This window comes from Amphiura filiformis, chromosome 3 (assembly GCF_039555335.1).
Source record: "Amphiura filiformis chromosome 3, Afil_fr2py, whole genome shotgun sequence".
Lineage (NCBI taxonomy): Eukaryota > Metazoa > Echinodermata > Ophiuroidea > Amphilepidida > Amphiuridae > Amphiura > Amphiura filiformis.
In genome coordinates this window covers 60,913,830-60,932,721 of record NC_092630.1, presented here as the reverse complement: position 1 = coordinate 60,932,721, position 18,892 = coordinate 60,913,830, and the positions used below count along the sequence as shown (strand labels likewise).

The 18,892-nt window shown below is 37.8% G+C and overlaps 1 protein-coding gene across 2 annotated transcripts in view; it reads left to right on the top strand.

Moving 5' to 3' along the window:
- LOC140148873 (ras-related protein Rab-13-like) overlaps positions 1–13,199 on the top strand; it is a 44,951-nt gene extending 31,752 nt beyond the window's left edge. The window contains exons 1-6 of one of the 2 annotated variants that reach the window (XM_072170968.1): positions 4,490–4,602; positions 5,185–5,636; positions 8,313–8,512; positions 8,916–9,005; positions 9,550–9,660; positions 10,495–13,199. In XM_072170968.1, coding sequence (XP_072027069.1) covers positions 5,504–5,636; positions 8,313–8,512; positions 8,916–9,005; positions 9,550–9,660; positions 10,495–10,593 — 633 coding nt within the window. In that variant the 5' untranslated portion in view covers positions 4,490–4,602; positions 5,185–5,503 and the 3' untranslated portion in view covers positions 10,594–13,199. Of the gene's footprint in view, positions 1–4,489; positions 4,603–5,184; positions 5,637–8,312; positions 8,513–8,915; positions 9,006–9,549; positions 9,661–10,494 lie in introns of those variants that run through there. The other variant, XM_072170966.1, reaches the window with a different exon arrangement.
- Positions 13,200–18,892: the final 5,693 nt, after the last annotated feature.

The following is an 18,892-nucleotide window of genomic DNA, read 5'->3' as shown; positions in this document are numbered from 1 at the left end:
AAAAACATCATCAGTGCGGAAATTACGATGATATTTGTACAGTGCCGTAAAATATAGGTAGACATACAGAAAAAAGACGGACATTGGCTTATGACAAATATAATATGATGAAGAATATTGTAAAATAAAAATGAAAAGAAATCTAAATACATTCAGGGGCTCGAACCCGTGTTCCACTGCGCCTGAGGCAGATGCCGTATCAATTGCGCCACAGGCTGTGTAACCTCAAAGAGCTTAAACTATAATATAATGCTATTCAAGATGCATGTATATAAATATACGCTCTACGTACGGTATACAGTCCAAAAAATTACTTTTTTACGGCATTTGTTTCATTAACTGAATATTTATCATATAGCAGGTGTTGGCTGACATTGTGCTTCACATTTAGTTCAGTTTTGTCCGGGATAAAGACTACAGGACAAAATCGGACAGTATACACGTCTTTAAACAGTAAAGAATTTTAATATAATATTACTTTCTTTTTATTTATACAAACGTGTACATCGTTCGTTTTTTGTCCCCATTTAAAAAAATCATTACAGCCAAAACTGTGGTTCAATGGATACGGCATCTGCCACAGGCGCATTGGAACACGGGTTCGAGCCCTGAATATATTTAGATTTCTTTTTTTCTTTCTTTTGTTATTATTTTACAATATCCTTCATCATATTATATTCATCATTCAATTAATTTTTGCCAATGTCCGTCCTTCTTTTTTTCTGTATTTCTACCTTTATTTTACGGCACTGTACAAATATCACCATAATTGCGGCACCGAGTTGTTTGTCAAAATGGAAACTCGGATGGCTTTCAAAACAGAGCATCACGTGTCCACGGCCATGATGCTTGAACTAAAAAAGTTTGAAATTGCCAATCACAATGCCTAATATGGCCATTATATACCATGAGAGATTTTTCAATTCAGAAAAAAATATTTGAACCGTTTTTTACGAAAAATGTGAATTTTAAGGTGTTACAATCCAAACCGGAAACAAGTTTCGTTCCTTAAGGTTGCATGAGATATGATGTGCATATAAATGGTAAAAAAATTATGCTTTTATAGCACTTAGGAGAAAGTCATATTTTCAAATTACTGCAGATATACAGTTTTGTTGGTTGCGTAGGCCTATACATTTTTAAACATTGAATATTAAAAAAGGATTTATTGATTATCGATAATCGATAATAATTGATTATCGATAATATTTTTGATTAATTTTACTTTTTGCATATTGAAACGAATATGGGGATTAATCCATGAACATTTGGTGGCCATATGCTTAATGCTTTATATTTTATAAGCCAAAATATGAAATTAGATGCATTTTTGGAAGAATTATCATAGCTTTAAACTACGAAAATAATCGGCAATCATATAATATTCTTTTGACTTATTCCTTATTTCACAATATTTTTTATCAATATGAACTTTACATATTGATATGAATGTGAGGATTACTCCCTGAAAATTTGGTGCTCATACCTTTTATGGTTTTAGTTTATAAACCAAAATATGAAGTTAGATGCATATTTTGGACGAGTTATCATAGCTTTAAACTTCGAAAATAATCGGCAATTATATAATATTCGTTTGACTTATACCTTATTTCACAATATTTTTTGTTTATATTAATTTCATATATTGATATGAATGTGAGGATTATTTCCTGAAAATTTGGTGGCCATACCTTTAACGGTTTTTATTTTACAAGCCAAAATATGAAATTAGATGCATATTTTTGGAATTGATTCGGACAACCCAGGAAATTAATAGTTGGCACACATGCACTAAACAATGGAAATGCGAGCCCTATTAAAATTGGGGAGGCGAGGAAAACATGCATACAATATATGTGTTGTACAGACTCCCCTATATCTCATCCTTCCCCACTCCCCATCATTCAATGTTGGAGGGTCTCATGGACCTGTTGACAACATGGCTTGGTCCAACATTGAATTGGGGGAGCGGGGGCAGAGATATACCAAAAGACAGGCAAACTGTGCCAACCTTTTTTTCCTGGGTTGTAGCTCCCATTCCCGTCTATCGCTCTGTATGTTGAGAACGTACATATCTTTCTCCAAGGCCGGTCGTCGCTCTTCCAATTCACTAACTTCATGTTTCCTTTCACTTTCCCATGCCCACTCTCTTTCTTCGAACTCAGCCTTCCGGACAGACAGAGCACGCTCCCTTTTTTCGATCTCGGCCTAGCCTTCTTGTCAGACAGGGCACTCTCCCTCTCACTGGTCTTATTTTGTTCCCATGTCCTCGCTTCTATATCAAAGGTAGCTCGTATCTTCTTCAATTCAGCCACTTCACGTGCCCTCTCAACTGCCCATGTCCTCTCTCTTTCTTCGATCCGGGCCTTCCTTTCAGCCAGGCTCATCTCCCAGGTTTCCGCCTGCGAGTCAAAGACAGCTCGTCGCTCCTCCAATTCACTAACTTCACATTTCCTTTCAACTTCCCATGCCCTCTCTCTCTCTTTCTTCGAACTCAGCCTTCTGATCACCTCTCATCCAACTCTCTCCTCCGTTGCTGGTTATACACCATCTGTTCATAAACCTCCCTTTTCTCCTCTACGTTCCTCTTCTCCCACAATACCACATCCATCCTATGCCCTCTCTTCATCGCATTCAACATCTCTCATTTAATATTGATTTTCTCCTCTGCCTCCCTCACCACATTAGCAAGGTTCTTCTCCATTTGTTTTCTTATCACATCCCTAACATGATAACATCCTCAATCTGCCCCCATTGCACCGAAAACTGGTATTCAACCTCACCACCCATGTCATAAATACACTCACATCCAATCCAAATTCATCAGGGTCAGCTGCACTCACAGCCACCTTAGTACTGCCAGGGCCATCACTGTCAGCGTTTTTCTATTGAACATACGGTAAAATAAAGAATCATTCCGGTTAGAGATTTAAAATCGGAATATTCCTGCTCACCGTGATTTTCAACTGCGTTAAATACCGGGTAAATACCCGATGCCGCTGATGTCATTTGTATATTTGCCGGTTGTCATCCCCCCACATCGTGATTAAACCTGTCAGTTTCAGTACTCCACTGTGACGAACCGGAATACGGAGGATGTGGTTTTCTATTGACGAAAGCCGGCTCTCCACTCCGGAAAAAATCCCAAGTTTTAGAAGGATAAATGCCGGCGAAATAGCGGAGAAAATTTAGCCGGCATTCGCGGCCAAATACCGGAGGACGGCATTTTCTACTGGTTATCTTTAATCCCCAAACCGGATAACCGGCTTTTTACTCTCTGTCTTATTATCACCCTCTATCTCCCCTGTCTCTCCTACTTTACTCAACTTCAAAATGCCCACTCCTATGCCCTCTGAAAGATATATGGCACTATCCTCCCCATCACTGCGTTCCAAATAACACCCAAAGTCATCCTCTAATCCTGGTGGCATCTCTTCACAGAACCCCACCTTTTGAAGCTGCCTTGCAAACAGAAGTGCACCACGTCGTTCTCTCAGTTATCCTCAACAATATTTTATTCACTTAACTCCAGACTATAACATACAGGATTCAGTCACACCCCTATTTAATTACTCTGGCATCCCACTTCTACCTCTGTATAACACTACACAGCTAGCACCCTCCCTCACCTGTAGCCAAGGGCGGGAATGACGTGCGGTCACAAGCCCCCCGGATGTCAACACGGGTTTCCTTCCCTACACACCGCGCATGGGCAGAAGCGGCCAATAGGCAGCCCATTTAATATATGACGTAATGCAGAAATGAAATTTAAAGGGATGCTACGCGATCTGGGTAGGAAAAGTAAAAGGGGATACCTAAAAATGATATTATGTGTTGGCTTGATTTACCAATACCGTGTCACACAGATACCATAGTGGTGGAGTTTGGTGAGAAGAATGTTGTGATGGTATCAAAGGCCTTGGAGAGATTCTGCAGTTACTGTAGTCATTTATTGCGCTGTTGATCCCCGGAACATGTGCCTTTTGTCCTCATTTACTTTACTATTTACAAGTCCCGTTATTCGATCGCGAATGCTAATGTTAAAAGTTGAAAACTATTGTTTGTCCATGTTGTCGATTCCTTTAAGCTCCTTTACTCGGATTTAGTTCACTGTCGTCTATAATAATAACACCATGGTGAAAATAGTTAAACCCTTAACGCCACCATTCCACATTCCGTATATTTTGTTAATAAGCACCCGGAAATGTAAAATAGTGGCGCTTTGGGAAGAACTTAAAACATCAGACATGTTGTCGCATTTCCCGGGAGTCTTTCTCGTTGTGTAGCTGGCAGTGTTTGTCAAGTTGAAGAGTAAAAATTATGGTTGTCTGTTAGGATGTGGTAACATGTGTCAACTTCATACAGCTCCAGTATACGGTGACCAAACTTTTGTTTGTTGATAAAGGTCTAATCATTTTGGCGCATGGCGGAAACACCTCTTACGTTTTGTGTCATTTCAATGACTCCCACGTTAACAGTAGTACAAATGTTATTGCAAATAGTGTTTAGTTCAGGACTTATAGGACATTCTATACAAGGAAAGTAATATTCAGTCATATTTCTGAGCAGAAATGGATGAAAACATTATGTACGTTCCATTATGTAAGTACTCTTTGCACCCGGGTTTGCACCCTCTTTGATTGGACTGGACCGTTCTGCATGTTCTGTGTGGAATTAACGTGCTTGAATCTAACAAGCAAGTTGCTGAATCTGGAAAGCTATTGTGGCTTTTGTTGTGGAGACTGAAGTGAAAGAAACATGATAAATAAAGACCTCAGAAATAAAGATAACTCCGAACATATCAAGTGAATAAAAAACCTTCTACCCAATGAGTCAGAGTTTGGAATGAAATCTTTTTATCAGTGTGGTTATTGGGTTATAAGGGAGAAACTGAGGTATAATAAAGATGAACATACTCTTTACAGGATTGTCCCGGATCTGTTAAACGTAAGGAAATAGCTACAATGCAATTGCATGGGAATGCTGCCTATAGCATAGGAAAATGTCTTCGTTACGCACATGTATGCAGCACACCTCTAGTATTATAAAACGATATAAATATTATCTTATCAGTCCTAGAGTGTAAACATCAAAGTACGACCGCGTCAAGGTAACATTATGTTCAATCTTCCAAACCTGATAGCTTACTCAAATTGTACTCCTTTTCTATGTCTTGTATCTTAGCGATTCAGATTTATGTGGAAAGTAGCTGAACATCTGCAGAGTTACGCGCAATTCAGAAGACACTACAGGCATGGCAGCTCTTCAATGTTGAAACTGAAGCATTCGTTGGTTTATCTGGTCCTGAGTCACACACACCACAATGAGGTCACTTCGTAAACCGGCATAATCTGCACACCGATCTGCACACCGTAGTCTACCTATATGATATACAGCCATTCAGATAGAGAAGATACGAATATATTAATTATTGAGTTCATGTCACACTGAATGTTGAACTACTATACCTGAGAACATTTTATAGTCGAACCTATTACCAGATATGGATGACGAAATTGAAAGATTTGACCAGCCTCTCAAGGTGTTACTTGTCGGAGGCTCCAGTGTTGGTAAGACGTGTATATTGAGGCGGTTCGTTGAAGGAGAGTTTCCCAACAAGTGCAAGGCCACTTTAGGTAAGCTTGCCCATTTTATAAAATAAAAAAGCAGTACCTGCTTTAATTACTATCATGCGGATACTTCATTTTATTTTGGATCAGAGTTGTTCAAAAAGATGCAATCATATCTGTCTCACAAACAAAATGTATAGTATTTCACTGAATGCCAAACTGGAGTCAGGGTGGCTCAAAAAGCAGAGTCCGGCCACTCTCTGCGACTCTATGTCTACAATGACTCCATATTGGGAGTCATCTGATTCCCTTGAAGAGTCATAATTCATTGACTCCGCTAAAGAGTCACTGTTGATGACTCTACACAGGAGTCATTTGACTCCCAATATGGAGTCATTTTGGAGAGTCAGTGCTAGTTTCCTCCACTTTGAGAGTCACTTGACTCCATTCAGGCTATCATTGATTAACTATCAAAGGCTTACTTTATATGTTCTCGTATAGATGCTGTAGGCCCCTACTTAGGAAGCTGGCGACGGGTTAGTCTTCCGGGTCATAGTTAATTGTGCTTCGTTATTTGTTTTCAGAACTGCGTTTTTGGAGAGCTGACCTGATGAGGTCAAACAGAAAAGACATGGAAAAAAAGGGCATCGTCTTCTATACATGTTCATGGTCATGCCTCTTTTGTAAACCCTTTTGGTGTCTCTTTTGAACATGTCGACGCGACACAATTCTTTCGTTCGCCTCAATATCGGTAGTGACGTAGGTGCGTATTTTGCTGGTCGCAACACGTGCGTCAAGTTAATTGCGCAGAGCGTACATGTCAGTGTACAGTGCGGTTTGTCTGCCCAATCGTCAAAAAGCACTGGTGGAACGACACTACCGAAATAGAGGCGAATCAAAGAATATAAAAACAATGTGCGGAGTGCGGACGTTTTAGTCTTTTTTTTCCAGTAGTCCTGGTAGTGTGCCACATTAAACTGCAGGCCTACAATGCAAAATTATCAGGAGCCCTGACAATATTTTTATCTCAGTTGATATTATATAATACGGAAGCATTCGTCATTGGAACCAACCCAGGAGATTATGTACATAATATAGTTCAATTTATCGTCAAATCGCTGGGCGTTAAAGAATTGGCTTGAAAAGAAATCAGCCGTCTGTTTTTTTACAGTTGACGTTTTTCATGAACGTCACTTCGTACGTGGACGCGATAAGTGAACGCGTGTGGTGCCATAGAGGCCTACGTGGTGTCGCCATAAACGTAAACTGTAGTCCATTTGGCTTCCTCGAGAGAGTGACGTCAGTGCATGCGCCGTGTGCGTAGTATTGAATCACGCGAGTTGACTCAAGGAATTGGCGTATTTACACGCGCCATCAAAGGCGGTACATCTGTAAACGTGCGTAGTAACAGCGACTAAGTACTGACGTCACTCTGTCGAGGAAGCCAAATGGACTATAATAATCGTACTCTTAAGTGACATCAAATCGACGTTACGCGTTAATGAATGCGACCGCGCAGAAGAGTTTATCCTTTCAAGTGTGTTCTAAAAACACTCTATAAATGCTACAACGTTTAGGCTACACCATGAAACTATAATACAATTACTGTCTACATCGAGAAACACAGAGAACAACATTAATGTTTTAATGACCTTTGGCTTAAATTGCGTTCACGTTCGCTCACATAGGTCATAATCTGTTACCAACGCACTATTTTCAACAAATTCAAATATTAATAATTGTAAATTATGTAGGTCATCGACGAACTTCTGTTGTCTGAGAGTGAACTGCTGTTGCTAGAAGGTAATAGTAATCTGACCAATGCGGTGGGTCGTTTTATGTGCTTCAGAAGGAACGATGAAACTCATTGGTCAAAAATCAATCAGACTCTGAAGCGACGCGGAGACATAAGTTTACAACAAGCTCGCCACTTCAATTTGGAAGTTATTGAACTGTTTAGCGTCGATTTATCAGTGTACAAACATTTATACTAATATACAAACCAAGATATATTCTAATTAAACATTGCCGTGTTTTTGTGACTATAGGTGATCTTTGATCTCCGCAAATAATCATGACACTTTGTGCATAGTGCCCCGGCCCGAGTCATCCCAAATAATTGATATACAGATCCGTAATTGATGAATTACAAATAAACATTCCAACTAAAACTAGAAAATAAACAAATATAGCTCATTCTGAAGACTGAGGCATCATCATCATCAGTCGGCTGCGGAGCAGGCGACTACTAGCTTTCTCCAACTGTTGCGATCTTGGGCTGCGAAAACATTTTGTTTGGCTGCAGCATCCCTTCAGTCTTGGGCGTGAGCTAGTATAAATGATTGTCCACACAGCAAACACAAAACGTTTTCGACATTATTATTCGTAAAAGGTTAGAAAATGTTGCCAGAAAACGTCCAAAGGGTATATTACAGAAAGGGTATTTAACGTTTTCATAACATTCAAAAACATTTTTATAACTTACTGCAACAATTCTAACATATTGTTATTAAAGTGCTGACAAAATATTTGGCTAAAAATATTTGCAAAAAAATTTTACGATGACATTTTGTCATCTTGAAATATGCTGTTGTTGCGTGTTTTCATGCAAAACATTTATATAACCAGACATTTATTGTTATTAAAACGTTTTTACCAAAACCCAAAATAATATACCTATTTAAACGCCCTAGGACGTTTATACGTCTAAGATGTAAAATTATGATGTGAACTATTTTCCAGGTCTGGACTTCAAAATTAAAAGCATGAAGATCGGGCAGCAAATAGTGAAGATGCAATTATGGGATACATCAGGACAGGAGAGGTTTCGATCCATGACGCAAGCTTATTACCGTGGAGCCAGCGGCATCATGCTGGTATATGATGTCACCGAAGAAAACACACTAACCACATTACCAGACTGGTTAGGGGATATCACAAATGTAAGACACTTGTTATATACTATATCCTGTATGGAAGTTGAGACAAATATCTGAAAATTACAACTCAAATTTGTGAAAATATGATCAAAAGTAGCACACATAATATTTTTTATAAAGTAAAACATTTTTATAGGCCTAGGCCTACTCCCAACTTATTTCCTTTATTAACTGCGTTGTCTTGTCCCCTCCATCTCTTAGTCTCTCGTTTTTTGTTTTGTTTTGTTTTTATTTCTCATGTGCATTCTTTCTTCTTTCAAACTGGCACTGACAGTGCACATTGGTGTTTTTTTTAACTTTAAAAGTTATATTACACATGCGATACAAACGTATACCTTTATGTCAGTGACATAAGATAACAGCTGATAACCTTAAATAAATGCTTCTCACCTTCATACACACACAGTATGCTCCAGAGGATGTGGAAGTCGTATTATTAGCCAATAAATCAGATGTAGGAGAACAACGGGTAGTAAGCAAAGAAGCGGGAGAAGAAGTAAGTAGAAACTCTTCTGAAAAAAATGATAAACATTATCACTATCGACCACAAGATCCTCATCCCAATGGCATAGTCCAATAACCTCAATTACATAATTATAGAGCAAGAGTATGAGTTTTTTGCACCCATCAAATCTTCAAAGGTCATTCAATGAATGTACAAAAGTATTGGAGTTTAAGAACTGTTCCCCTGATAGATGAGCATGTTTTGGATCCTAGTGTAAAGGCGGTATCGATTCAGGCAAATCAGTAAAAATATTATTTTAGGAATGGCTTCACAGTGAAGGATGAGTCCATGAAACAGGTGTTTTTCAAAAACAAAAACCGTTTCATCACCTTTATATAACCCGACATTAAATGTTTTCACCTTTATACGTCAAATTGGACAATGTCACCAAACGTATGAGTGTACTTGGAAACACACCAAAATTACAAAATGCAACGAACGTATCAAAAGTAAATGTGATTTTGAATGAAGAAAAATGGTTTCCCAATCTTTTTATATTAATAAAAATTAACATACTTTGCTTTGTGGTTTTCAGTTTGCTAAAGAACACGGTTTGAAATTCTTCGAAACTAGTGCAGTTGAAAACATTAATATTACAGAAGCATTCACAGCAATGGCAGAATTACTAGCAAAGAAAGCTAAATTAGTAAGTATACACAGAAAACTCTTCATCGTTATTTTACTAGATATATTTACCAATACATAGAAATTATCGAATGTAGTGACCAATATTGTTACTTAAAAAAGGCAAAAAGCTGTTATTTTGAAGAGAAAAAACTCTCTGCAAAGACGAACACAATAGTGCTTTGACTCAATACACATGACCATATTTATACGGAAACGTGCCGCAAACATGGGTCACATATTCGGCAATAGTGCAGGTATATTATAGGTGGGTTTTTTCCCCTTCAAAATATTCACAATTTTCTCGGACAAATAGGCCTAGCCCATTTGCCTCATTGTAGACACAATTTTCGTAATGGCCAAACTTAACAAGCAAAGGTTTTTCAAAATCTTTAAGGGGCATTTCGTGATCCACAGCCTCATTCTCCCACTTTCTATCACAAAAAACGTTGAGATTTTTTACCACTGGAAACTTCTGGCTACAAAATGTTTAGGTACAAAATAAATTGTGCAGATTAATTCGTTTAGCAAAAATATTGTCAAATTTGTATTTCGTTCTGGTGTACCAGAACGAAAAGCAGTGTAATGTTAAGATGATGCAGATCATGCAATCCTGAAAGGATGATCAGGATATGGTAAAACGACATTACTGGCAAAATTGTAAAACCACAAAACCCATCTGGAGCAGCGTAATAGGCCTAACATAATCATGCATAACTCGCATATGACATTGCTGGCAAAATCGTAAAACCACAAATTATTATTATATTATTAAGTCCCTGGTAATTTACCATGAAGGGCTGAAAAGAACACGATTTCATCATATTTATCTTGTTAATGTTTTTTTTCTTTGCAGAAAGAAACGCCAGATAATGTTAACGTAACAGCACCGAACGGCAAAAGTAGTTACGAGGTCTCTCAGCAGGCGGAGAAGAAATCAGGCTGCGGCTGTTGAAACACTTTTATTTTGCCATATGCAATGCAATATTCCAAGAAGATAGGTGCAGGCCTACGTACTAGTATGACGGTATATGTATGCGTATGCATTAAAAAATTGTGTATGAAATGTGTTATTTCAACACTGACAGAAAGCTGAAAATCTTGAAGCAAAGGGACGAGCTTCACTCACCGCCATTAATCATCATAATCGCGGCATCTTTTTAACCCGGATTCAAAAAGTCTATAATGTAACATTGACGTTACAACAGCATGCATTTCTTTACATTTTGAAATGGTTGTTTCTGCAGCTGCGTGTGTAAAATTAACTGCTAAATGCTTCTGCAGATGTAACATTTTTTAACTCAATCGGAAGCCTGTAGAGAGTTATTAAATATGCATCTATCTGAATATTGGATAGCCTACATCATTAGTGTTCATGATATTCATGATATTCGACAGAATATATAAATGACTGACGGATTGTTTAAAATTCGATCAGGCCGGTCCTTGTAGAAACTGTATGACTAAATTTGAAAATGTACGCGAAAATATGGAGTATCCATGAAAATAAACACAACACTCTGAAAATCGAACATTCAAAGAGTGCATGATAGATGTGGGCAAAAGGTATATTTTGTGCCTTGTTAAATTACGCTATAGGATCTATCTATATCTTTGTAAAATTAGGCCCAACTTTAAGGGATCCGATAACAACGTTTGTACAGTATTTTTGTGGGACCCGAGAGCACACCAGGCACATGCATTCTGAATACGAGGAATGTCCTTCTGATATCAAAATGTTAAAGGTGTTTAAGTTTGGGAAAAATGCATATATCTTCAATACGAAAAGTTCAAAATAATGGACGGCTTTTTCTCCCGGCTGCATACACTACAAATCATTAGATTTATAAAGTTTACTTCGAGAAACTATTTTAATGTTTAAAAATATCAAAAATATCAATATTTAAAATTTTGCCAAAAAATTTGTATTATATCGCGAATTTCAAATATTCTAAATTATTTGATATCAGAAGGACATTCCCGGTCCCGCGTATTCAGAATGCAATTTGGACGGTGTGTCTGATGTGCTCCTGGGTCCCACAAATATACTGTGTAAACGTTGGTATCCAAATTCAAAATTTACTTATAATTATTGTGTAAATCTGGTGAAAGATTTACTAAGTTACTGTTTTTCTATATAATTCCTCGATTAATATTTTACACTATAAAGATAGGCAAAAGAAAATTCACACTCGTTTGATGAACATACTCAACAATTTTGGAAGCGTAACCTGTTGTTGTTTTTAAATTTGCAAAATTTTGATTTGCATCCATTTTCAATCAGTCGCTGAAATCTCAACATTTTGAGTTATTTCTCGGGTGAGGTATTTAAACTGCAGAACTGGGCCTCAAACTCGGCGAGGCAACAATTCTCCAAAACTTAGTTTGCGCAAGTCAGAATTCGGACCATGCACATGCACACGGCAAAAACAGTGTTAACATGTTTAGAAACTTAACGTATCAAATTCCTGAAATCAATGTTCAATGGCTAAACAATATCCATCAATACTCTAAACATGACAATTAGTGGGTTTTTAGCGGGTTCGCCGTCGGACAAGTTTACTTCTGACTTCTTCAGGACAAAGTACCTAAGAATGAGACATGTAGACCGCCCCATGCCTACTGATGGCTCTGAAAAGAGCCGTTCACTGAAGACTGCCCCTTGTCAACAGAGAACAAGCAGATCTCGACTATCTGCTAATTTTAAAGGTTTTGGTGGCTCTGAAAAGAGCTGTTCACTGAAGACTGCCTCTTGTCTACAGATAACAAGCAGACCTCGCCTATCTGCTAAATTTAAAGGTTTGGTGGCTCTGAAAAGAGCCGTTCACTGAAGACTGCCCCTTATCAACAGAAAACAAGCAGACCTCGCCTATCTGCTAAAATGTTTAAATGCTAAACACTGTTTTTGGTATGTTATGATGATCACTTAATTCTCGCAAGATAAGTTTGTGATAATCTGTTTTGATTCGCGCAAAGTGCGATGAAATAGAGTCCCTATAGAATCAAAATCAACCAGCCAATCAAGCAAGTGCGTGCATTCTTTTTGTCCCATCTTTAGTGACAGAAAATATATATTTGTTAATTTTATATAACATTTTGTACTTATATAAAATAATAAAGACTTTTCTATGCAATATACACGATATATGCTTAATAATTTTGTATAATTCGGCTCATCTGCATGATGCAAATAATTATTTGACACACAAGTTAAATATACATGTAGCGTTGGGCGATTTCTTTGCGGGCCAACAAAAGTGGCACAGTCACTTTGCCCGAAGGTACAGCTGTTATTGTACTCGGGTTACGGTACACTCGTTATAGTCCGACACGCCGGTAGTCCGAAAATAAAAAAACACTGCGCTAGTCCGAAAAAAAGCATGCGCTAGCGCGACATGAATTTATGTTTAGGTAGACTAGCGACGTGTCGGATAGCGGAGTGCAATTCAGATTCGTACTAGCGGCGCGCCGGACTAGCGGGTGCGCCCCACCATGTCAAATATAAATGTAAGTTGGTAACACCAATGAAACTAACTCGCCGATAAAACTCGCTCAATTATAGTTTTTATTGAAAATTGTAGTTTTGCAGACGACTTGGAAATTTCGAATTTTCTAATCTTAAACAAGTTTTCTTCAAACAGATTTGATTGTGACGTCAGTTAGGCGTAGTGATAAGCCTTTATCCCGGGACCACATTACAACTTGTATATCCGCGTATCATTCGGACGGAGCTCCTTAAGGGTACGTGACGTATCTTGGCAATTTTTGGTCGGACCTTTGCATATCAGGACGATAACAGGGATTCTGTCAACACCGGGATCAATAATCATTATGTGTATAACCCTGGAATGCTTTAATACCCGGATGCAGGAACCCGGTCCAGGAGGCAGAAATTAATCAATAGCCAATAAATTGTTCCGTCCAGCTCGGCTCGGTTGTGCGATATTTTGAAAATTCACTGTTTCACGATCTTAGCGGCCTTTTTAGCGCTCATGCTCCAGTAAAATATCATGACGTATCATTAATAACGCCGTATGATAATGTAAGGATTTGGTACAAATAGGTCCAACTTTCTTGAACATTTTCGAACTATTTGGAAGTTTCGATCACGTCGGCAGTAGCGGATGGGATTCACGTCGTCGTCATATTGTAAGGTATGTAGATCCAGAGAACATGGAGTAAATGCTTGGTAGATACTATACCACTCAGTCCATGCCTATTTTTTACTCGAAAATCCTGCAGACTTTGTCAGTATATGCATGAAGTTATCAGTGAAATTATAAACTCTCGATTTTATTAATTCTTGGCCGACTCAGAGAAAACTCAAATTGATTTGGTTTAATTTGAGAGAGTAGGCTATAGTCATGCTTAATTTCTACTACTGGTACACATTCCTGAAGGAGCTAACACTCGTCGATGAGTCCTATATCATTTATACTTAAAATATTAGTCGTCTTTTGCATTCGTGGAAAACGACGTTGGCATCCAGAATAAGATGAAAAATTAAAATATCTATAGATTTTGCAGGCTATCTTGCATTGAAAACTGAATTTAGTTTGACCTCGCCAATATCAAAGGCTCATTAGTTCGATTATATTGATTGGCGAAATGTTTGCTCAAAAGTATGGAAATGAAAAGTACAATAGTTTTGCATTTTATCTGTATTGATTAATAAAACGTCGGAAGGATTTATTAAGTGGGAAAAAAAAACACGCGGCACGATCAGCTTTTTTTTTTCAGGGGGGGGGTAAAGATGAAAAAGTTTCCCGGTTGCATCAATCATTTTGGCCCCGTATCATCGGTGGGTGTTACTAGAATTATCTGGGTTTTTAAAAGAGAGAAGGTGCATATATAAAGTCTTTGAGCTTCCAAAACATGAAAAAGTGCTTTAATTTAATAACAATAACTTAGGCCTAGGCTATATGCCATGATAAAACGCCCGCACAAATTGTGTATTTTACGCTATTTTGGTCCATGATCTGGGTTAAAGGGCTTTTTGGGACAATGTGCGGGCGAAGCGAGAATTTTTATTGCATTTAACACTATTTTGGCATATGATCGGGATGAATTTTGTTGGAAAACGGGTTTTAATTTTTTGTCGGAGGGGCTTTTTTTCTCTTTCATTTTTTGACGGGGTGATATCTTGTTTTTTGCTCCTAATCATGCAGCGTGCATGATTATCCATGTAGTAACCCCTTGGGGTAATTTGCTGAGAGGTGTCCTATACTATAGCGTCGGTATACCGTCATATGTCATGTATGTAGTTTCCCACTGACCTGCTGATGGGGTCATCGGACCCTCGACAGTCATTGGCCTACGCTACGGTCTACCATCAATTCCAATCAAATGTGTTGGATTGAAAAATAATTAAAATTGTTTCTCCTTTCTCTTTTCTGAAGGAAAAATCTCCTGCCACCTTCGATGCAAAGAAATTGGGAACGTTGGACAGTACTTCTTCAAAGTTGATGGACACAGACGTTGGCTAATGCTATCCATTTTGTCGACTGGATACCGGATAATAATTCATCATGCCGCAACATTTACCATTAGATAGCCTTCTAAAATCAAATTCCCTCTTATCTCCAAAACTTAACGTTTACTTACCGAATGAAAAGGCGAAAACTTCTCAAGAAGAAACTTTATCGACAGCAACAGCAACAACATCAGCAACTGCATCAAGTCACCACCAACTTGAAAATGACAACTCTGTTACCAAGACCATAGACATACCACCTAGACCTATTACTGCCCATCCTTTACCACAGCGGGAGGTGAAGCCCCGTATCCAAGGTGATATTGACGGATTGACGGGGTTACTAGGCGCGGAGAAATATCGCATACATGTTTGACGCGCTCGTTTGCGTGATTACTGCGCCGTTATCGCCGCGTCAAATGCAACATGTTCCATAGACGCGAACATGTCTGCTTGTTTGCGTCCGGGTATGCGTCCTTGTCAAATTCGTTGCTAAGCAGTGTCGGCTTCACTACGCGAGTCAAAGTCATTGGTCTAGGTTCTCGTTTGTCTGGGACCAAGACCACGTATTCCTACCTAGGAACGAATGCGTCGCGAACGACGCGTTTCGCAAAATACGCGTACGGACAGGACAATGCGTCAAATAACGCAAAACTTGCCACCTCGTCGTCCGGCATGTCCGGAGGCAGCCTTGGTGAAATGGATGGACTACCTGGCACTGAAATGAGGAAAAACTCTAAATTTCTATCAACTTATTCAAGGAATCTTGCCGAGACTGAAACGAAACGGGATAATTCGTGGTGGTCAACCAAATGATGTTTATATAATGTTTGTAATAAGACGCTGAATATTTGCAATGATGGATAGCACCATTATTTGAACGCTGAGCAATGAATTGTTACACCGAATTATTTTGAACTCGGGCACTGAACAATCAAATGGCTAGTTTATCAGCTTTTATCTGAAAGTGTGTGTGTGGAGTTTTATGTATTACATTTTCATAGCTTACTCGTAGTGTACAGCTTGCTCTTTCTATATAATATGAAATTCAAACTGCACGAATCGCTGATCTATAAAACTTGCTGTCGCCGTCGTGACATGACGTCAACTATAAAGGGTGGATTCAGGGGGCACACCCGTAATGCTCAGATCACTTACAAAATATAACTAAAATGTACAACAAAAATGCAAAATTTTACATTAAAGTGTTCAACATAAAAGGTTGACCAGGATATGGTAAAACAGCATTACTATATAGTAAAAGTATTAAACATGAAAGGTTGACCAGGATATGGCATTGGTAGCAAAAGTATTAAACATGAAAGGCTGACCAGAATATGGTAAAACGACATTACAAGCAAAAGTATTAAACATGAAAGGCTGACCAGGATATGGTAAAACGGCATTACAAGCAAAAGTATTAAACATGAAAGGTTGACATATGGTGAAACGACATTACTAGCAAAAGTATTAAACATGAAAGGTTGACCAGGATATGGTAAAACGACATTACTAGCAGAAGTATTAAAACGACTTTACTAGCACTAGCAGATTAGTGTTCAACATGAAATATTGACTAGGATATTAAGCAGACATGTTAAACACGAAAGGTCGATCGGTAGGATAATTGTGTGGTAATGCGACATAACTAGCAAAACTATTGTATATCTACAGATCACTGCATAATCAAGCAACTTGGTTTTATCAAATTGTTGAACTTTATATGTTCCAAGAAGAAATAAGATCTTTAAATGACTTTCTTGGTCTTTAATTATCCCACCAGAAGGGTTCAGGCCTTTTGCTAGTCATGTCGTTTTACCATTATTCTGGTCGACCCATTTAATATATGCTATAGTAATGTCGTCTGACCATATCCGAGGCAGCCTTTCGTGTTAAATACTTTTGCTATAGCAAAATAGTTTTACCATATCCTGAGCAGTCTGTTATGTTTAATACTTTGGCTAGCAATGTTGTTTTATCATGCCTTGGTCAATCTCTGCTACTATGTCGTTTTACAACATCCTGGTCAACCTTTTGTTAATTGCATCGTTTTACCATATCCTGGTCAACCGTTCATGTTCAATAATTTTGCCTATAATGACGTTCAACATATCCTGGTCAACCTTTCACCTTCAATACTGTAATTAGTAATGTCGTTTTACCGTATCTTGGTCAACCGTTCATGTTTAATACTTTTGCACCATATCCTGGTCAACCTTTCATGTTTAATATTTTTGCTTGTAATGTCGTTTTACCATATCCTGGTCAACCGTTCATGTTTAATATTTTTGCTGGTAATGTCGTTTTACCATATCTTGGTCAACCGTTCATGTTTAATATTTTTGCTTGTAATGTAGTTTTACCATATCCTGGTCAACCTTTCATGTTTAATACTTTTGCTTGTGATGTTGTTTTACCGTTGTCTTGGTCAACCTTTCATGTTTAATACTTTTTCTTGTAATGTTGTTTTACCATATCCTGCTCAATCGCTCAGGTCAAAATTTTTGCTTGTAATGCCGTTTAACATACACTCTTAATTTCAAGGATTTAAAATAAATCCCAAGAGATTGTGATTAGGGGCCAATCAAGTATTAGATTTAAAATTAATCTTATAGATTTAAAATTAAATCTTTAAAAGTTAAAATTGATATCTATGAGATTAATTTTAAATCTAAAATTGATTGGTCCCTAATTGCGACCTTATTTTTAAATTCTTGGAATTTTAGAGTGTATAATGGTCAACTGTTCACCTTTAATGCTTTTGTTAGTTACGTCGTTTTACCATATCCTGGTCAACCGTTCATGTTAGTTTTGCTAGTAATGCCGTTTAACATATTCCGGTCATGCCGGTCAACATTTCACCTTACTTTTGCTATAGTAATGTCATTTTACCATATCCTGGTCAACCTTTCACGTTTAATACTTTTGTAAATATTGTCGTTTCACCATATCCTGGTCAATCGTTCATGTTTAAAGCTTTTGCTAGTAATGTTGTTTTACCATATCCAGGTCAACCTTTCACCTTTGATACTTATTGCTAGTAATCATGAGCCTCTTCGAAGTATGATGTACACAAAAAGAGGGCAGTCTTCAATGTGGGTAAAACACGGCAAATTCAAACGACTTTACCCACTTCGTGCAGCGCCATCCTATTGTGTCCGCCATATCTCGAAAAGGCTAATGGGAATGTCCTTTCACCATTATGTCATGAACATAACTTGCTTAATTATACTTACGAAGCAGCAAGAAAACGTTATAACTGCAAAGAGTGTCTTCATGTGCAAATAAAATGTACAAAGTTGGTCAATGTTTATGTCAAACTCGTTTATTTATTGAAGTTTTCAAGTATTACAATTTATTTGAAAGTGTTCTATGGTACCAGCTACGTAGCAATCACTCCTTAAATATTCATTAGCAAAATACAATGTGATTATAAAAGAAATAAAACCCAGTTTTGACAACAATTTTTACATTTCCCAAAATCATTTCAAACTTTTATTTACGCGTTTTAAACGTAAGTGGGGAAAAAATCTAAGAAAAAGTCGCATGATGGCACGTTTACCAGACTTTGTAAATAAAATATACAAAAATCCATTTTATCCACAGGTAACTGAATGTAAATCGAAGTGTTTTTAGCCTTCCAAGCAAAAATAAAACCCACTTTTATACCGAGGGCTTAGAGCAAGAACTAGCTATGTCCACAATTACATGTTAGGCCTAGGCCTACTCATTTCGGCATTCTAAATGAAATATATCTCGAGCGTTAAATTTTACTGGGGTA